Source organism: Canis lupus, chromosome 19 (genome assembly GCF_048164855.1).
Source record: "Canis lupus baileyi chromosome 19, mCanLup2.hap1, whole genome shotgun sequence".
NCBI lineage: Eukaryota > Metazoa > Chordata > Mammalia > Carnivora > Canidae > Canis > Canis lupus.
Window position 1 is genome coordinate 50,851,703 of NC_132856.1, and position 21,457 is coordinate 50,873,159.

Genomic DNA, 21,457 nt, shown 5'->3' on the forward strand with positions numbered 1-21,457 from the left:
AGATGTTTTAACAGAGCAGAAAACCGAAATATGGATGGCACGCATACAAAATTTTAAGTGTGCAGAAAAAAAAAGAAGAGGTGGTAATCGGGGGGCAGAGAGAACAGCTGCAATTTTGCTTTCCAGATGTTGACAGCAAAATGTAATTGGCAAGTAACTTCTTCCTTACCACTTTTCATCCTTTGGTCCTGAGATGTTAAAAATCCTACAACTAGATCTGAGTCTGCAGGCGGTTTCCTGGCACTCCGAACACACGTGGATGGGTCTGGAAGCCTCGTGGGTCACACGCCTGTGAGCTTTTTTATCAGCCCACTAATTTTTACAAGCCCTGCCACCATTCTTTAGTGGGAGACCTAAGCAAAGTAGGCTGGAGGACATTCTTATTTAAATCATCATTTATTATCATCATTATTATTATTTTGTAAGGGAAGGCCTTTTCTTTTGAGGCTGGGTCTTCCTTTTTTAAAATAAAAAAACTTTTTAACTGAAATGTGTAAAAAGAAGAGCAGAAGATAGCACACTTCTAAGTCTGGCGCTCGATACATTTTCACAAAGTGAACATACCTGTGTAACCCCACCCAGATTAAGAAATATAACATTTTCAGCACTGCTGAACAGGCCTTTAGTTTTTAAGCTATAGAGTTCTCATAGTTTATATGCCTTAGAAACAGCTCCTGCCTCCACCAGTAATGTCAAATGCAAGTACCTATGTATACACATGTGTTAACAGAGCAGCATGCACTACTCATGTGATCACAAAAAAATGTGTGGTGAAAAGAAGCCCCTTGAAACCTCATTGCTGCAGAGGGGTTTCTCGCCTCTCTGTCTCTGTCTCTCTCTGTGCCTGCCCAGCTCTGATCCCATCAACAGGGCAACCAACTGTGCAGCAGGGTTAGCAGACCAGCAGGGTGTGTGTGTGTGTGTGTGTGTGTGTGTGTGTGTGTGTGTGTGTGTTGGACAAACAGGGCCCACCAAGCTGAAAGCCAAATAGCCGTAGTGACCAACGGGAGTAAGAGACTCTCTGTTCACCCTGCCGGCTGGCAGAGACTGGGGGGCTCCAGGGATGTGGGGGGTAATGGGGAAGTGGCTCTGCAGAGCCAGGGATTCCTGAAGGGTAAGTGAGCACCCATCCAGGCAGGCTGCCCTCATTCCAGTCCCCAAAAGTCTATCAGGGTGAGGAGTGAGGGGGTCCTGGGGCAGAGCTGCCACAGGAAGGGAGGCCCAATCCTGCTGCATCTGCCTCCCCCTTCCCTGGCTCCAGCCCCAGCTGGCTCCCCCCTCACTTTCACTCGCACTAAATTTACTTTATAATTTTAAAATTAAATTTTAAAAAAAGCAGGAAAGAGAAAGCACTGAAGGCAAAGTACCTCCCACAATATCTCTCCAAGGGGGGGGGATTCTGCTTATGTAAAAAGACAAAATGCAAGGGATCACGAAAAAGTCTAAGCACCAAATAACAAGGAAAATAAAAGAGAAACACATTTAATTAAAAACACCTGAAGCAAATAAATAACTCCTTTGCAACTCGAAGCAGTGCCTGTGGGCACAAGTCTCTACCTCCATTTTTTGCCCACTTTTCCCTTTTCTTTCTCACAGGGAGCTAAGACTTCCCAAGCACTACAGAAACTCCTTTTCCTTTTGAGCCCATCCACCCCACAACTGGGGGAAGGGTGGGGCACCACTTAACATCCCACTAGCCTGAAGCAAACCTCTACAGCCCTGATGAAGCGCCCTTTCCTCGATTCCCACATCTCCCCAGGCCATGCCCACCATTGGCTCTGTACTCCGTTCTCCTGCCTCAAATCTGGTCCCTGTGGGTGGTGGTAGTACTGTCCTGGGGCTGGACGCCAGACCCAGCCCAAGTGGGCAGTTCTCTCCCCTACCACGGGTACTGGGCTGCCAAGTCAGGCTCAAGGACCGAATTTTCACTTCCTATTGCATATGGGGCTGAGAAGAAAGAACTGTTCAGCTTAATTTAAAATATGACAAGGGATCTGAGCCCTCTAATCCTGCGATCTTTAGAAATACTTGCTTCTTTTTGGAGGGGGGGGTAGTGCAGGGTAGGCATCAAAACTCTGCCTCTGAGACCCCACCCCCCCACCCCCCCACCCAGTTTGACTTTCCCACCAGCCCGCCGCCTGGGAAACGCGCCCTCGGCTGGCACAGGGGTACCAGAGCCCGGCTCCTTTCTTCCTTTCTTTCTTTTTTAAATCGCTCTAGCGCAAACCAGGCAGTGGGTCAGGGCCCAGAGGCGGGGGAGGGAAGAGGAGAGGGTTGTCTCTGAAAGAGGGGAAAAAAGGAAAGCTAGGCTCCAACTCCAAGAGAGGAACGGCTGCCGCAAGTTTCCCGGCTTGTGCCAGTTTGGGGATTTGCGAATCAGACCGGAGCGGAGGGAAAGGCGGGCGAGAAAAAAAAGCCCGCATTAAAACTAACCAGCTCTGCCTAAAAGCACGCTTTTCACCCTTAAATAAGACAATGACGAGGGGAGAGAAGAGACGAGTTATTTCTCACTCTTTAATTATTCCAATGCTTAGCATTATTTAAAAAAAAAAAACCACACACATTAGCCAATGATACATTCTAACCCTCAACAAAGCTGGTATTTTTCTCTGATTACAGACTTTGCCGCGGCAAACCCGGGCTCCGACGACAGAGGCAGCGCAGAAGCGCGCTCCTAAATGAGACACAATTTTATTAAAATCATAATAATTCCTTGCATTTCTATAGCGCCTTTTCAGTGTCGGAGATCCCAGGTGCCCCACGCCCGGTTCTACAAGGGAACTGGCGACCAAAAAGCTCTGTCGTGAGGCAGGCGAGCCTCGCCAGCTCCACAGAGTGCCACCGGCATGTATTTTTCTTTCTTTTTTTAACAGCCCGGTTCCATCAGCCTCTGTCTCACGCTTTAAAAAAGAAAAAAAAAAAAAAAGTAATAAAACTCCTTTAAATTAAAAAAAATATTTTTTTAGAAAGAAGGAAAACATGACCTGAAATATAAGGTGTTGGGGGTGTAGCCAGTGTAGTCTGGGAGTCTGGGGCCTGGGGGTGCTGCTGAAATGGGCTGCCTCTGGGTTCAGTGGGCAGGGTCAGCCGCTGCCCGGGTCACCTCCCCAGGCACAGCTGGAGTAGGCTGAGTCATCTGCACTTGGAAAAGGAAAAGGACCTAACACCACCAAAGCGCATTTAAGTAATTTGGCCGATAAGAAGTTGTGTTAATGACTGGTTTCCGAGGGGCCTCCCATTGGGAGGCCCCGGGGGCACTTTCACTGAATGCTGGGGTGCTGCTCCAGCTCGGGAGGGGTGGCTGGGTGGCTTCATCCGGACACCAGCCTCCTCCAACAGGTTAAGTCGGGCCCACTCCGTGCACACGTTCCTTTTCCACGATTTTCCATCCTTTTCCCCCCCTTGGCCGGCCCAGGTAGTGCTGCAGAATGGTTGGCAGCAGTGGAGCAGGGGAGCTTAGCACCCCCAAATTCAAGAAGTCATCCGTTGAGAGGAAACGCAGTGTTGATCAGAGGGGATCTGGGCGAAATTTTTTTAAAGGTTCTTGGAGACTGCGCAACTCCCGGGGCCTGAAGGCAGAGGAGAGGGGAAGGGAAAGCACATTTTCTGCCACTTAGTCACATTTCTTCCCCGTGCTTGCTGGAGGCCAAACGCCCCCAAACCCAGCCAACCCTCGAAACAAACAAAAATCTCCCCTGCTAAATTTCCCCTCCCTCATTCCCCAAAAAGAGGCGGCGCGGGGAGAAATGCGGAGGCTCTTCGGAGGCCTGGGGTCCGGAGGCAGCGACGCGCCGGCGAAGGGGCGCAGAGAAAGGACCCTCTCCAGATCGGTGTCCCGAGGCTGCCCTCAGATTCTGGGGCATTTAACCCCAAAAGTCCTCCGCGCGACCAAAGAATATCAGGAATTACCAACATCGCACTCATTCCAAAGCCCTCGCGCGCATTATTCCCGGTCGGGGATCCGGACCCGCACGCACGCGGGGAAACAGGCAAAGGCGGCCCGCAGCCCCACCCGGGGCGCCTAGGGACCCAAGCGGCTTACAGGCCAAAATGCCGCCATTTGAGCCCCTTCTGGCGGTGGCCTTGCTGCCGCAAAGGTTGAGGGCCCCAGAACGCGACCCGGGCTGGCCCTCGACGCCACGCGGGGTCACTTTTGGGTGGTCGCCGGGGCGGTTAGGCCGCGCTGGGGCGGAAGGGAGCCCCGCCGGCTCGGCGCGGGGCGGAGGGAGGGCAAGGACCCCCGCAGGGACCGGGCCTGGGGGCGGCAGCGGCCTTGTTCTTAGCCTCGCTCCTTCACGCCTGTTCGGGTTTCCTCTCACCTGCCCGTGGGGGCGGTGGTCCTTCCTCAGTCCTCGCTCAACTGCCTTGTGCGGTTCCGCCCAAGCGACCCAACCGTCGTGGGCACAGGCGCTGGGCGCACTGCGGCTTCCCGCCTTTTTGCCTCCACGCACGCGCACGTCTGACTTTGCGCACGGCCCGCTCAGGGCCAACGGCCCGCGGTGCCCCGGGGCCGGGGTCACCCGCACCGTCGAGGGGTATGTTGTCGCTTCCACCTGGGGATGTGCGGTGCAGGGGAGCGAGGCCGTCAGCACCTGTGTCCTGCCGCGTGGAAAGAACACAGCCCTCCCCCTGCCCGAGCCGCGGGAGGGTCCTCCCCACGACCTCCACCCCCACCCCCGCGCCCGCCCACCCCGGGCGTGAGCTGATTGCGGCGGGTCCGGGAATGCCACGCACGAAAAGAACACCTTGGAGGCAACAATGAAAGGCGCTTGTAGGCGGTGGGCACCTGGCAAGGGGCATATGCTGGGGCTAGTACATGATACCGGTGGCTCATTTCTGCCGAGGTTCGCAAAGGCACACGACGTGATGCACCCGCGTACCTGGGGGGTGGGAGGCGGCCTGGTTGGGGCATCAAAGCGTTATAGTTGGGCAGTGGGACCATCTAGGGAGTCCTGAGACAACCCCCGCCCCACCTCTGCTCGGCAAAGCGCTTCTATTTTAAGATACCTCCCACCCCTCCAAAATCCACCCACTCGCTCCTGAGGTCCCTGGTGCGCAAGGGGAATCAGCCTCCGCCCCAGGCGCACCTGAGGGGAAGGCCTGGAGGGCAGCGCAGGGTCTGAGCTGCCAAGCTGGGCTCATGGGGGCAAATGGAAGTTTCGCCCGAGGAGGGGGCATTAAATGGCCTCTTTGTGGAGAGGAATTGTGGGCCGTCACTCAGGATTAATTTAAGCAGCAACAGCAAACACACACCAAAAAGCAACGTCTGGCCGCCAGCACCCACCCCCGCGATTGTGTTTCGGGGAGTGCTGCAGGATTCGTTGGTGTGGCCCGGCCTTTAAGAACGTGGGGCGTCCACAGCGGGAAGGGGGAAGGCTGCTGCCGCCGCCTGGTCCCATGTCCCTGCTTGGCGAAATGGGTTTGCAGGTTTGGGACCAAGCCGAGAGGGGGATGGTAAAATCCAAGTCCAAACGTGGATTAGGAATTGGGAGGAGGGTCTATATAAAATACATATAAAGGCACAAATTTCCAATATAAATATGTCACATGCAGGAAAGCCACCGAATAACAGTTCTGGGGCTCTCACCTTCACCCCAGGGACATTTGGGGAGGCGGGTGTTATAAGAGAAATCCGGCTGGCGGTGGGAATTAGGCCTCCGCTTACCGGTCTCCTCCCCCAACAACCTGAATGCTTCTTTGGAGCCAGGTGCCCTGGGCGGCCTGGCAGGTGTGCAGCTCACGTGAAACACACGCGTGTGCAGGCTGGGGAGGTGCTTACCTACGTGGGCCTGGAGCCACGTGTGTGGGCATCAGCACCTCCTGTAGGCTTGTGGACCCACCTGAGCCCAGCACACCCATGGGGGCACAGCGCAGTGCCTGTGCTCAGAGCCAGGTCTGGGCACAAGCAGGATAGTGCATGTGGTGTGGTGTGGTGTGGTGTGTGGTGTGTGTATGTGTGTTAGGGGGACCCCATCTGATGTCGGGCAAGGGCGTATTTATGGGCATGTGTGCTCCTGGCAGTCTCACTAGGGTGTCAGGCCTGTGTGTGCATATAAACTGGCGGTGCCTGGGATCCCCATGGGGGTGCTAGGCAAGAGTGTGCTTGAGACCCCTGTCTAAGCCTCTGCGAGGGGGTGTGCTTATGTGTGCACATGAAAGCCCGCCTGAGTGTCCTGCTGGGTTGTTGGACATGGGCATGCGGGTCCAGACGGGTGCACCCGGGTGCACCGGGATGCTGCACCGGGGCATATGTATGTGCTTGCAAGCCCCTTAGGAGCGGCCATGTGTGCCGGGCCACCATCGAGACCAGCAGAACCTGGATCTAACCCCTGAGCAGGCCAGGGGGCAGGGCCAGCTGCCCAGCCAGCCTCGGCGGGAAGTCATTGGAGGCGTGTTGGTTTTGGCCAGGGCAGCTCTAATGGGGGAAGCCCCGGGGAGCGGCAGGGGTGGAACAAAGAAGGGGAAAGTGAGAGAAGGCGGGCAGCAGAAGAGGAGGAGGAATCGCCCTGGAATGCGGAGAGCCTTGGGGAGTAGGGGTGCTGGGCAGCCCTAGTCTCTGGGCCCTGGCTTTCGGGGAGGGACTTCACTGGGGCCTACAGCTGCCAATTCCTCAGTCCCCTACTCCTTCACCCCCATCCCCACCCCCAGGGACTGAGACCCTGGCCCCAGCCAAAGGCTCTTACCCACGACATCCTGCCACCACAGGCCCACAAGGAGCCAAATAGCATTTGGGGTGGAGAGCCTGGCTCATATTTCCTCAGAGGGCAGACAGTTTGAGGCCCCTTCCCCTGTTTCTTGGCTGGACTGCTTAGAACCTCAGTTCTGCCCATCTGGGGAATGGGAAGGGAACTCCCACAGGGAGGGTTGGGAGGGGGAGTCTCAGCTACATAGGAGTGGGTTGAAAGACAGGGTGACCTGTTTAAGCCTTGCTTGCCCCTGGGGCCCGGACTGAGTAATTCCTCCCCCCCCCTCCCCCCCCCCCCCCCGCACCTCCAACCCCATGACCTTGGCACTTGACCTTGTGGCCTCTGTTTCCTCATCTGTAAAACAGGTTACTCATACCTGCCTCATGTGGGGAGGGTTACAGGAGGTCATCTGCACGCGTGCACGCGCGCGCACACACACACACACACACACACACACACACTCCTCCTGCTGCCCAGGCATAATTGCTCTGGAGTTGGTAGCTGTTATTTTTATTGTGAGGAGTCTATGGCTGTGACAAGCTGTGACGCTTGGTGTGATCGCGTGAGGCTGGCTGTGCGTGCGACTGTGCCGCTGTGTGTGTGTGCGTGTGTGTGACAGGTTGTGTGTGAGACTGTGCGTGGACGACAGATTGTGCCGGTGTGCGGCAGTGCCTGTGACAGGCTGTCACTGCGCGACAGACTGCGGGTGGCGGGGTGTTGCGGGTACTGACTGTGAGTGGAGATGAGGCAGTGTGTGTGGGGCTGGGACTGGGGGACTCCCGAAAACCTACCTCGGTGAGGCTCTGGCTAACAGAGGAGGAGGATCTCAGGGACAATGGGGAGTCAGTCCAGGGTCCCCCCCCCAGGCCTTGACCTTTCTATTGTGTCCAGTGGGACTCTACTTGCTGGCAAATCTGGGTAGGTGATGGATCGGAGGAACTCTATGATAGAGCCTCTCCTTCACTCACTGTTGCCAACTAAGGTGCTCACGTCCCCCCCACACCCCACCGCCCAGCTTCTTGCTCGGATTCAGAGGACCCCGGGAGGGTCACCGGAGATCTCAGGATATGGAGGACTCCAGGTCTGGCTGGCTTCAGTAAGGGATACACACCCCAAGCCTGTTTCCCACACTCTCCCTGAGCTCCAGGCCTGGGCAGGGCTGGTAGAGACAGAAGTAAGGATTTGGGGAAGCTCAAGAAAAGCCAGGAGAATAAATGGAAAAGGTGAGAAGACCAGAGACTTGCCTGGGACCTGGAGAACCTGCAGCTCCTTGAGGTTGGGGCCTGCAGTCAGGGTGGATGCATATCAGGTTTGTGGGGGGCAGGACTGGCTGCCACTTAAGAGCACTGCTTGTACTCCAGGCTCTGTGCTCAGTCCCCGATTTTAGGGACTCGCTCCTCATATCAACCCTGCCAGAGGGAGGAGAAAACCCAGGCACCCTCCTAATCAGTGTGGATTCCCCTTCTATCACCCCAGCCCATCTCTTCCCTCTTCAGTTGGGGAAACTGAGGCTGAGAGGAAGGGACTGAGGGGAAGGGCTGAGGGGAAGGGACTTGTTTGCACACCACCTCATGCCCAGGAGACCTGAGGATACAGGACTTCAGGTTTCCAGAAACCTCACTAGCTGGAAAAATCCCAGACCCAGTGGGCTAGGGGCAGCACCCCGTGAACCCCGCCCCCCATTTCGTGTGTCAGGAAGTGTATGTTTTGCATGTATGGTATGGGCACGAGGGTAAGGTCCACAGCTGTCGAGTGTCTGGTGTGCAAGCCGCAGCAGGATGTATGTGTCCCTCTGTTGGTGCGGGCCTCTGTGCATCTGTGTGTCCATTCAGGGCCAGCCCCTGCCACAGAGGGGGGAGAGGCATCGAAGCACCCCCCCCCCCGAAAGTGTGTCTTTGATACTTGCAGCCTCGGCAGCGAAAAACAAGTTTCCACAGGGCCGCCTTGGGCTGAGGCCAGGCCGTCCTCAAATAACATTTGAAGTTACTTAGCAAACTTTGTTTAGTGCCGAGAGAGGCAGAGAGGCCCGGGCAGCAGGCTTTGGGGGGGGGGGGAGGAAACCGGTTCCTCCAAAGTCCCTTGCCCCTCTGGGGGCACGAGTGCCCAACATGGGGCTGAGTTCTCCTCCCCAAAACTCCAAAGAGGAGGAGCAGGAATCCTGAAGCCCTGAGGGGGATCTGGGAGGAGGAAGGATCTGGGCACCCCACAGATAAAACCTTGCTTTTGCCAGTCCAGTCCCTAGACTTTGGCAGGAATGCCCACCTTAGTCTCCTGGTAGCCCAGGGGCTGACTCTGGGTCCCTGGGTCTGGTTAGACACGGAAAGGTCTACATTTTCTGTGCTGCCCCCTTTCTGCAGCCCAGCTCTGCCAGCCTTGAGGCCGGTTGTACAAGCTGGCCCTGAGCATGTGTCCCCCTCCAGACACACACACACACACACACACACTCACACACAAAACCCCTGGTGCCCACATTCCCAGCCCTCCCAAACTCTCATTTCTAGGGTCCCAGCCCCAGGCAGCAGAGAAGGCCCGAGAGCCAGCAATGGCGGGTTTGGAAGTGAGATTGGTGCCTATGGGAGGGGGAGGAGGAGGAGATGCCAAAAATGGTGAGCCATTACAGGCAAGCAGGCAAGGGAGGAAGCGAGCAGGGAAGATGGAAGCCAGGCGGGCATCCTCGCTGAGCTCTGGGCTGCGAAGGGGCATCGAGAAAAGCAGTCCAGGGCCTTCCAGGGAGCAGGCATGGGGGGACAAGCCCCAGGTGGCACGGGACAGGCAGGGGGCCGGGAGGCGCCCAGCGCTCCCCCACCCCCACCCCAAGCTTTGAAATGGAGACTGGCAGCAGCAGCCGCTGGGCTCTGCCCGGGCATGGGGTGGGGGTGGCGGGCAGGCAGGGCGCCAAACCAAATGCCACCAGGCTGGGCACAGTGGTTGCCAGCCGGCGGCGCTGACCCCACCAGCCCAGGCCCAGAGCCCTCACATCTAGAACTTTGCGGGGGGTGAGGAAGATGGGGGCCCAGCGGATTTCAGAGGTAGAGCAGACAAAGCCAGGTCCCCTCAAGCTGTGGGCAGGTCCCCAAGACCCTACAAAGATGGCGCAGCCTGGCACTGCCAAGGTGACGGGCTGGGGTAAAAATAAACTGGGCCCGCCCCGGGGGAGCTAAATCGAGGGGCCCAGGTGGAAGTGCCACTCCGGGCCACCAGCTGCCCCTGCCCCACCCCCAGCTCAGAGCAGCAGGGTTGAGAACACCGGGTGCCCATCGAGGCCCAGTTTCTCTACAGGAGAAACCCCAGCCACCTTTCTCCTGGTCTTGGATGGGCAGCATTCAGTGTACCCCAAACATATGGATAATGGATGATCTCAGGCTGCGGCAGCAACAGGCCATGCATTTGGGGCCGACGGGTGGGGCAACCATGCTAAGGCACATACCCTTGACCTCCCCCCTCCATGCTAAGGCACATACCCTTGACCTCCCCCAACCATGCTAAGGCACATACCCTTGCCCCCTCTTAGAGACAAAAGGGCCTATGAGGCTGTACGTAAGCTGTGGCAGAGCTACATGGAGTGGCAGGTCAGCACCACGCCGCGAGGCCTCTCAGACAACCTCTGCTAAAACGGCAGCTGCCCAGCACTTCATGGGCCCTACTCGTTCTTTTCCTCACAGCACCTATCACTGTCTCAAGTACTGGACACTCCCTTGTTTATCAGGTTCACTGTCTGCCCTCCCACCGGGCCTGGCACCTCTGCCGATTTTGCTCTCTGCTGAGCCCCCAGGGCCTAGAATGGGGCCTGGCACCTGAGAGGTGCTTAGTAAATATTTGTTGAAGGAATGCACAGGCCCCCGGCGGCATCCCCAGCACTCGGGCTCCAGCTGGGTGCCTAGCAAGGTGTGGGTGAAGGCATCACCCCCTGTGGAGGTAGTGAAGCAAGCCTGGCCAGCGGTGGTGCAGAGTGGGTGAGCCGACCACCACTCTCACGCTGAGCCCTGAAGGGAAGAAGATCTGAAGGTCAGGGTAGTAAGGAGGGTTCAAGGGCTGACAGCTGGGGCAAGCTCCACATGGGGGTGTGGGGATGTACGGGCCCACTCTGAAATTTGGTAAGGGCCAGAGAATAAGCTGCAACTCTGTCCCATCAGTAGGATGTAGAGGGGTGGCAATCAGAGAAGAGGCTCAGGCTCTATCACCTCTTAGCCCTTGGCCCTGGCACTGCATATCTCTTCTCTCAGTTTCTCATCTATAAAATCAAGCACTTACTTCACGTCAAGCACTATTTTAAAGCACTTTCTACAAGCCAACTCCTTTGGTCCTTTACCATGACCCTGTGAGAGGAAACTACAGCCCCAGAGAGGTTGAGTGACTTGTCCAAGGTCACACAGCCAGTGACTAGCAGAGCCAGGATTCAAACCCGGGAAGCTGGCTTGGAGCCCCCACACTCCTAGTAATGTCCAAACGTCCCAAATGCCAACAGTGCAGAACTAAAGAGACTCCGCCCAATTATAATGTCAGACACGTGCAGTAGCGCATACATGGGTTCAGCTAACGCCTGCCACACCTGCCTCACATGGTAGGATTCCGGGGACAAACTGGGAAGGCAGCACAGGGTGCAACACAGCAAGCACATACCACATTTTAGCCATCACTATGGTTTTTAGGACACTTCATTATAATCCTATGAGATGCTCTCTCCCCGTGTAGTTTTGCCAGCCGTCTCTCTTCGCTCTTTTTCCAGTGTCCAAAATGAATAGTCCATAGCCAGAGGATTAATGAGACAGCCCCACGAAGGACAAGAGTTTCAGAAATTAGCCTTGCCTCAGTCCCCAACTGTCTTGATGGCTTCCAGAAGTGGGACAGTTAGAGTGGGGCGGCTGGGCCAGAGGGCTGGAGTGTCCCGGGCCAGGGTAGGCCTGTGGCTTCCCAGCCTTCTCCCCCAGGCTGTGACAAACCAGCACAGGGGCTCAGAGTCCCAAATTCCTTCAGAAGAGGTCAGGGTGGTTGAATCGGCTGTTCAAAGGCAGCCAGAGGGCAGGCAGGCAGAGGGGAGGCTCGAGGAGGCCAGGTCTCATCTCTCAGACACCATTTCCAAACAGGGCCAGGTGTAACCCAGGTGTGAATGCCTGTGTGGGTGTGACATTCATCCACATGTACTGGGACAACTTGGGACTTTAATGCCACACCGTCTGTGCCTGGGCTTATGTATGGGGGTGGGGGTTGCATTGGAGACAACACCTGGGTCCTGATGAGCAAGACCGAGTGTGTGCTGCACTGGCAGCAGCGTCTTGTCCATGTGTGCATGTGTGTGTGTGTGTGTGCACGTGCATGTGCACGTGCATGTGATGGGGGTCAGTTGTGCTCGTGTGTGTGTGTGTGTGTGTGTGTGTGTTACTGTGTGTGTCTGACAAGACTAGGGCTGAGTTTCTCCATTTCAGCACTGTTGACATTGAGGGCTGGATCACTGTTTGCGGTGGGGGCATCTTGGGCTCTGTAGGGTGTTGGGCAGCATCCCTGGCTTCCCCTTACTAGGTGCCAGTAGCAAACTCCCCTCCAAGTGTGATGACCAAATATGTTCCCAGACACTGCCAAGTGTGCGTGTATCACTGTGTGTCTGAGAGCGGGTGACTGTGTGCATGTGCTCCTATGTGTCTGATGGTGGGTGGGTGCGGATCAGTGCTCATGTGTATGTTTCTGGGTGTCTGACAGTGTTAATTCGTGCATGTGCCATGTGCTTCTCACTGAGTGTCTGTGGGTCCGTGCGACACTCCATACTCCTGTGTGTTTGGCAACAGCAATGCATGTGCCTGTGCTGTGCTGTGTGTCTCGTGGCATGTTATTGTGTGACCATGTGTGCCTGCGGGGCTGCTCCCGTGTGCACGTCCCTGCATGCGTAGCCCACACCGATGTGTTCGGGTGCGGTGGGCGTCTCTAGGTGTCTGTGTGCCAAGGCAAGTCTCTTTGTGTGGGGACGCCTGTGTCTGTGTGCTCCTGATTTAGGAAGGTGTGCTGTGCCCGGGTGTGCCGTGTCTGTGTGTGACAGCATGATTCTTTGTGCCCGCATGTGCCGATGACAGTGTACGACTTTGTGTGAGATGGACCCAGAATAAACCCCCAAGATGATTCTACTGAAGCCAATATTTAGGATGGAATCTCCTGGATGATTTGCCCCCACCCCTGACTGCCCCGGATTGAAAGCCTCCTCCTCAGGCCACGGGGATGGGGTGCACCTCTGAGCTGCCCCTTCCTCCGGCTCGGCTCCCACAGATTGAGGTGGGGACAGACCCCCGCCCTTGCCCAATCTGTGCCAGGAAGGCTGGCGCTGAGCTTTCAGCCAAGGGGGCAGGGTCCTCAGCAGTGGTGGTGGCACTGCCCCCTGCCCACTGCTGGCCACCACCCCCAGCTCCCCTCAGGGTGCGGCCCCAGTAGGGGGAAAGCTCCCCAGTGCAACCCTGGCTTCCGATTGGCTACAGATCGCCGCAGTGCCCGCCACCCGCCTCCCCCTCCCCGGCTGGCGCAGCCACATCGGTAGTGGTGGCAAACGCAGCTCAGAGTTCTGGGCACAGCTGCGCCTCACAGAGGCCTGCCAGCCCCACCAGAAGCCAGACACCCCAGCTCCATGCCCCCGACCCCTCCCCACCTGCCCGCCCGGCCAGCCAGGCAGCACGGTCACCCTGGCTGCCGCCCCCCTCAGGCTGCCAGGCCCTGTCCATCCAGCCCCCTCACCCATCAGGCCTGTGCCCCCTTGGCCAGCCCACTTGGGGGGCCCAGGCCCCTACGCACGGCCACTCCCGCTCTCAGAGGGGCTCCTCAGGAGGGGGGGCGGCAGCGAGGAGGGGGGGCAGGGAGGGGGGAGCTAGCCCTTCTTTTAGTGAACGCGCCCAGAGCTGGAGCCAAAAATCGAGGAGGAGAGATATTCAGACGGAGCCAAGACGCGTTTGGCAGGAGGAGAGAGAGAGGGAGAGAGGGAGCGGGAGGAGGGGAGGAGAGAGGGAGGAAAGAGAGAGAGAGAGAAAGAAGGGGGGGGCCCTCAGTTTCCAAATCTGAGCTCTCAGAGCCTCAAAGGGGCAGCGGGTGGCATAGGAGGTGTGGGACCCAGGGCAGGCCTGACAGTGGGGGCAGCGGGGGCGGAGGGCTCAGGCCCACAGAGACAGCCGGACACCCCAGCTGGCCAGGCCAGGACGGACACAGGCAGAAGCCAAGATCAATGCGCACCCGGCAGACAGAGGGAGGCCTGTGGGCGGCCCAAACGCACACCCGCACCTCGCCACACAACGGGCTTCTGTCCATGCCGGTCCAGGGGCACGGGCGGGGCCCGGAGCAGGGCCACCACGGCTGCCCGACCTCATGGGAAGCCATGGAGAGGCCGGCCTGCTCCCAGCCGCTAGCCTGGCCGCCATAGCGGGCATTGCACACGCTGCCAGAAAGCCAAAGGGGGCCAAGGAGAGGGGCCCTTGCGGTGAGATACACCCTGGTGGTCACAGGGACAAGCCCAGCATGAAAAATGCTACGGGGGAGGTGATCCCCGGAGACACAGGCATTGACACGTTTGCTGACATAGGTCGACACGCGTGGTAAACCACACCGATAACAACCTTTGCCGCAACAGTCAGATATCCAGAGGATACATTTGGTTGCACGCCGACATGCCACGGGGGCACCACGACACAGAGACCACACCAGGCACCCAATAAACACAGTGACGCACCCCGCCCCCAACCCCACTGTTCCCGGATACGCAGAGACAGAGCTCCTAACGACCCTTGGAGACACAGGCAGGCAGCACCCAATGACAGACCCTTGGAGACACAGGAACACTTGCAAAGGGACCCAGACACGTTTGTGGCTACACAGTCATCTGCAGCAAAATGGTGGCTCTACGGCCCAACACACCAGTGAACACATGCGGATTGGGAAGAACCCCGTTAGTCACTCACAGCCATCCTCCTGGCTCCTCTGCCTCCACATCTGGGGCTTTGGGGACAGGAAAATGAATACACAGCCCTCTTCGCCTCCCCCCCCCCCCGCCCGGCTGGAGGGCGGCAAGGTGGGGGGGCAGGAGCCCCATCCTCAGCACTTTGTTGGAGGAAAACACAGGTGTCTGTGCCTCCTTTGACTCTCTTGGTGCAGCCAGGGGGCGGGGGTGGGGGGGAAGCGATAGACCCCAAATTTGCGCTTCAAGAGCAGAGAGAACAAGGACCAGGCAGACACAAAAGGCCAGGCTCCCAGCAGGTTGAACATGGAAGCCAGCAATCAGACACTCACTACCAGGGGAGTTTCACTGGCAGCCACAGCTGTGTGCCCACCCCCTGCACACACCCACAGTGACTGCCTGACCCTGCCAGGTGCCCACATAGGATCCCCCATGTGCATCCTAGCCCCATGGTGGACCCAGGTGACACCACCTGCATGCAAATGCAGAAACAGCTCTGGAGCCACGCAGACGTCCCCAAAGCCCTCATCACGACCCACCCCCAACTCCAGGCTCTTTGCCCCACTCACGTTTGGACATTCATGTACACACATACTTCTGCACACTCTAGAATAGGGCCTCAGAGCCCAGCCCCAAGGTGGGCCTGGTTGAAGTCAGGGTCAAGACTAGGGAAAGGGTCGGGGCAGCCAGTGGCCCCCTAAAACGGTAATCTGGTCCCCACCGGGCAGTGCAGGGTTTGTCTCTCCTCTCCCGCCCCTCCGCCATCCCCCACCATCATCTCTTCCTGCCTTGAACCCCTGCTGTCCCCTGCTTGGCTGATAGGACTCCACCCCAGGGAAAGGAGCTGGGCCATGAGCTGCCTTCCTTCCTCCCAAATTCTTTTCTTGCTTCCTCCTCCAGGCAGTCCACTCGGACTTCTATGGTTGGGAGGGGTTCCACCCTGCCTTCCCTCCCTGAAAGTACTCTTCCCTCAGTTGGGAAGGCCTAGGGGTGACTTAATGATGATGACCAAAATGACAACAACTCATTCCGTTTCCTGAACACATGCTATATGCCAAGCACTGTGCTAAAGCCTAATCAGAGCCAGAGAGATAGGTGCTATTATTACCCATTTTACGAACCAGGAAAATCTGTGGTTCAAGTCACAGGATTAAAAGATGCAGAGCCAGAGTTCAGACCCTGCACTCTTATGACGAAGCCCAATTCTTGACCTCTGCACCCACAGCCTCCATCTGGGACCCCTGAGGCCACACAAGACATTCCTGGCTCAGCAAGGACCCCTGGCTCTAGCACCCAGCAAGAAGGGAGCATCCTGCCCTCCAAATCAGCCCAGCAGAGCCCTTGGCCCCAAGCGTGGCCTGGTCCAGCCTCAAAACATCTAATGGAGCCCAACCTAGTCCCAAGCATGGCCTGCCCCACCCCAACTCATGCCTGCACACACCTTCTATCCCAGAAGTGGGCATGAAGCAGCCAGGGCCAGAGCCAGGGAGAAAATGCACTGTAAAAAGAGGACCCTACACTGCGCCAGGACAGGGAGCAATAGCATCATGGGGATAGAAGGGGGGCCACGGAGACCCAAGGAGATAGCTGAGGTGGGGACATCAGGGAGGCCCCAGCCCGTATCCCCTTTCCTGGAAGGATTGTGTGTGTGGCTGCACAGAAACAAGGGCGCGTGAACATTCTGCTGCTCATGTGGCTGTGTGGCAGGAAATGTCGGCAAGCATGCATGTCTACATACACACCCAGGTGAGCCAACAGCATTATGTCTTCCATAAAGCCGTGTGTCTGTCCATCCATCTGTCCTTGAGTCTGTGTGAGTACACACAGGGGTGAACACACACTTGAGTCAGCCTGTCTCGGAGTGTATCTCGGAGGCACTGTCGCTGTGTCTTCAGGAGCCTACATCGATATACGTGTCCCATCTCATGGGGTGTGCGTGTGTGTGTGCGCGTGCGTATGTGTGTGTTTATGTGTGTGCATTGTGGGTGGGAGCGAACACAGGTCCACCATTTCCTGGGTCTGTAGGTTCCTCAATGGCCATGTGTCTGGATGATCAGAATGAGCAGGTCACTTATGTTCCTGTCTTGGGAGCGGCAGTGATGTATATGTCTGTCCACATTCTGGTGTGTGTCTGTCTGTTGGGGAAGGGGTCTCATCCATCCACCCCCTCCTGTCTGCCGAGGACTCAGGACTCAGGCCTACGGCTGCAGTGGGCTCAAGCAGCGCCAGCAAGCGCCCCGCCCAGCCGCCCTGGATTTCGATGCTTTTTCCAGAAGGAGATTTCCCCCCCCACCCCCCGCCCTTCCCCCTCGCCCACAGTGCCTTTCCCCGCCAGGGCCCCGCTGCTCCAAGCTCGTTCCTGCTCAATCATTTATTGACTTTAAAATCGAAGCCAATTCTGGTTTGAAAAAAAAGAAAAGGGGGAGAAAGAGAGAGAGAGGCCAGAGAGACAGAGAGAGTCCGAGACTCGTGGAGAGGGGGGGAAGCAGAGATGGGGACAGAACCAAAGTCAGAGACAGAGACAGGGAGAGACAGAGACAGTCAAAGATATAGAAGAGCAGAGGCGGGGGGGCGGGGGGCAGAGCAAGCCAGATATAGAGACAGAGACAGAGAAAAAGACAGAGACTGGCAGGGCAAATTATGGAAGCAGAAAGATTTGTAAAAACAGAGACTCCAGATCCAAGAGATGTGATTGTCGGGAGGGGCAGACCAGACCCTGCTGACCAGCTGACAGCAGCCGCCTGCACCGAGCTGAGGGGTACAACCCAGAGAAACCATGACCGCTCTCCCCCCCCCACCCACCCTGGGTACACTCAGGCCTGTGACACAGAGCCGAGCCCTAGCTCCCTTCTGGGGTGTCACAGAGTCAAGCCCTGGCCATGGCCCTAGGTGCTACCCCAGCCCCTTCCTAGTCTTATCACCAATGGATCCATCAACTGGCATTTTCTTTTCCAGGGGCCCAAGTCTTATCCAGGTCTCAGGGGGCAGGCCCAAGTACTGGGCCGGTGGCTGGTGGGCAAGGCGCTACACAGGCACGGGGTCTTGATCCCACTAGGGCCCCGAATACCAGCACACAGTCCAGCCAAGCGTAGCCCCAAAGGCAAGCACAGCTCAGACCCCGCTAGGTGGGCAAGGTTGTCATGCGGCCCAAGATAGAGTGATTGGTCAGCCAGAGGCACAGATTGGGGGTGGGGGGTCCGTCATGCTGCCATAGTGGCTAGAGTGCCTGCTTACACCTGCGTGCACACTGTGATACGTACATGTGCCTGTGTGCCCTCACAAACACTTATACCCGGTTTCGTACAGGAAACCCCGCTCCCCGGGCCACACACGAGTCCATACCATGCAGGCCTGCCCACCGCCAACCCAAAGGAGCCACATGCAGACCCTGAGATCGACACATACATACACACTCGAGTCTGTGGATATAGGCGTGTGTCGTGGCCACGGCTGACACTCAACCCCGGCAAACTGTCTTGCCCCTCGCCACACACCGCCACCTGGTAGCCGCCATATTCACTCGGACTCCCACTCCCATCTGTGGGCACACTTGGCAGAAGGCTGGCAGGGCTCAGACTGGGTAGAGGAGGCAGTTAGGACCCCAGGCCTGGCCCAAAGACTCTCCTTACACACGCAGGCCCCGCTGGCAGGCAGGACTCGGCAGCCCCCAGGTGTCCCCTCTTCGGAGTCTGTGTTGCCAGCAGTGGCCTGGCCCTGCAGGCAGCGCTGCCAGGGCCACTGTGGGACTCTGGACAGTTCTTGTGCCCTCTCGGAGCCTGGGGCCACAGCCCAGGAAGGTGGACCGGCCGGGCGGGCATCCCCCGCGCTTTTGCCGCCGCCGAGCGCCGCGCAGGGAACTTCGCTGGAGGCGGGACGCGCTCTGCTCTCGCAGCGCGCCAAGGTCGGCTCTGCGGTGCCCGCGGCTGACCCGACGGCGTGGCCGCAGCGCTGTCGGCGGCATCCACGGCTGCCTCCCGCCCCTCCCGCCTCCGGGCGGCAGGACGGGATTCCCCCGGCCCGCCTGGGCTACCGCGCCGCAGCCGGGGCAGCCGGGGCCGGAAAGTTTGCGCCGAGGAAAGTTTGGGGCGGTGGGGGGGCCGCGGCTGCGACGTCCAGGGTCGGCCGAGAGGCGCGGCCCCGGCTGGCAGCGCGCCCATCCCTCCCTCCCCTCCCCTAACCCTCCGAAATTTGGGAGCCCCGCCATTTTCTTAGCCCCGCTCCCATGTGAGGCCTGAACAAAGACTTTGGGGCGACGCCCGGGCCGCTCGGCCGGCCCCCCGCACCCCCGCTGCACGCAGGGGCCGCCGCCACGCAAGCCGGCCGCTGCCACCCTCGGGAAAAGCCGCGCCCGCCCCGGAGAGCGCCGCGGGACCCAGTCCCCGCTCTGCGCCCTCGGGACCACCCCCTGCCACTCTGTCACCCCCGCAACCGCTGCCAGTGGCCACGCTGCCCGGGTGCACGGCACAGTCGCCCACCGGTCGGCGGGAGTCCACCGCACCCCAGTCGAGCGCGCGCGCACACACAGACACACACACACACACACACACACACGCACGCACACACACACGCACTCCCGCTCCGCGCTCCGGGGGCAGCGCCACGCACGCAGCCGGCCACCCCCAGAGCCCCAACAGGAGTCCGCCGGGTGGCCAGGGTCGCACGCGCACCGTGACGCCCGCATGCGTGCGGGGACTGCCCACAGCACGGCTTGCACCCCGCGGCCGCCCGCGGGCTCACTCCCCCCGGGCCGCCGCGCGCCCCCTCCGGCCGCCCGCCCGCCCGCCCGCCGGCCTCCTGCGCCCGCTCCCCTCCCCGGTCGCCCAGGGGCGGCGGCCGGTACCTGGGTGAGGCAGTACGGGGAGTACATAGCTGGGCGCCCGGGCGGGAGCGCGGCGGCCGGCCGCGGCGAGGGGAGGCCCGGCAGGCGGCGGCCGCGCTCGGGCTCCGGCTCCGGCTCGGCTCCTCCGGCCTCCGCCGCGCTGCGCCCGCCCGGCCCGCGGCCCCGCGCTCGCCGCTCGCAGGCTCGGCCCCGCCGGCTCCGGGGCCGCCGCCGCCGCCGCCGCCGCCGCCGCCGCCGCCGCCGCGCTCGCCGCTGCCTCTCGCGTCCGCTGCTGCCGCCGCCGCTGCGCGTCTACTCCATGCCGCCGCCGCTCGGCCGGTCACCCTCGCCCGCCGCCGCCGCCAACGCCGCCGCCGCCGCCGCGCTGTGAAAGTGAAAGTTTAGACAAAGTTTGGAAGCGGCGCACTCCGGGGAGAGGGAGCGGGCGGGCGGCGCGGGCGGGAGGAGGGGCGCGGGGAGGGGCGGGCAGGGCGGGGGAGCGGCGGCCGGCGCGCACACACACACACTCACACGCACACACGCACACATGCACACACGCGCGCGCGCGGGGGCGCACACCGACACAGCCACCCCGACACGTGCTGGCCCGCGTTCCATCGCAGACACACGCTGACACACAGCGGGGTTCGGACCCCGCCACACATGTCACGTACGGAACGCATTGCCACACGTTCCACGTTCCAACAACGAAGCACACACAGACACCTACACACACGCGGCATAGACACACGCCCTGGCACACCAGCCCACGACCCACGCGTTGACAGGCACACGGGCCCACCGTCACATGATGATAACCTGTACACACGCATTCCAACAACGAACCATGTTTAGACACGTGATGCGGGCCTCGGGTGCACACACACTGATACACACCAAGACACACACACCAATGCACGCTGACACTTAACGCTGACACACTGACAGGCATGATCACACAACAACCACACTCTGATGCACTCCAGACATACAACTCCTATATATAGACACCCAAAGGCACACACAAAGCCACACCAAAACATCTTGGCAAGAGCGGCAGCACAGAGGACACAGCCCGGCACACACAGAATGACACTAATAAAAGGGAAATGTGCTAACACACTATCGTACAAGCATACACCATTAGATACCTGGATACACATGCCGAATGACACAGGGAAGGAGCACACTGACCCTGATAGAAAGAAATATAGTGTCACTGATACAAAGTGACATTGGCAGTCACAACAACATAGGGACATACATAGGACACACCTGGTGCCCAGATGTGCCCCTGGGCCTTGGGTACATGGACCAACAGTCCAGAGGATCCTTCAGCCATGCACACAGGTATGACATGTATACACCCAGGCCCCTCCCATACCCTAGCTTTATGTCACTCATGCAGATACACACACACACACACACACACACACACACACACTTCTACTTGACCCTGATCATGGACATACACAGATCTAGTAGCACCACAGAGCCCAAACCGCAGGAACAAAAATGAGCATGGAGGCCTTAGGTACATGTATACTCTTGCCCCCACCCCCTGCTGCCCATAAGACTCTAGTCTCTCATGCAGGCCCCTGACTCCTCATTTCCAGAGCAGAAAGGAATGGGGGCAGAGGTTGGTACTGAGGACCCTGGTATGGGGTCAGGGGGAGCCCTTAGGTGACCCCCAAGTGGGCGGGGAGGCAGTGCCTGCAGCCCCTGGGCAGCTCCTGCCGAGACAAAGCTCTCTCCTGCTGCCAGGTACAGTCAACACCTTCTCACCCTCCAGGGCCAAGAAGCTGTGGCAATTCTAAGCCGTGCATTGTCTGCTGGAGGGGTGTTGGTGCCCAGCTGTGTGTGTGTGTGTGCATGCATGTATGCACACATGCACTCACACACGTGCAGAACTGGCTGTGTGGGGCTGCCATGGCTGTGCCCATTGGGTCCCTGCAAGCAGACACAAGGTGGGGGGTGAGTGTGTGTGTGTGTGTGTGAGAGAGAGAGAGAGGGAGAGAGAAAGAGAGCACACCC

At 58.8% G+C, this 21,457-nt stretch overlaps 1 protein-coding gene across 3 annotated transcripts in view; it reads right to left on the reverse strand.

The window, feature by feature from the left end:
• NFIX (nuclear factor I X) overlaps positions 1 to 19,593 on the reverse strand; it is a 99,521-nt gene extending 79,928 nt beyond the window's left edge. Inside the window, exon 1 of one of the 3 annotated variants that reach the window (XM_072787057.1) lies at positions 19,445 to 19,593. In XM_072787057.1, coding sequence (XP_072643158.1) covers positions 19,445 to 19,471 — 27 coding nt within the window. In that variant the 5' untranslated portion in view covers positions 19,472 to 19,593. Of the gene's footprint in view, positions 1 to 4,319; positions 4,475 to 19,444 lie in introns of those variants that run through there. The other 2 variants (XM_072787069.1, XM_072787068.1) reach the window with 2 other exon arrangements.
• Positions 19,594 to 21,457: the final 1,864 nt, after the last annotated feature.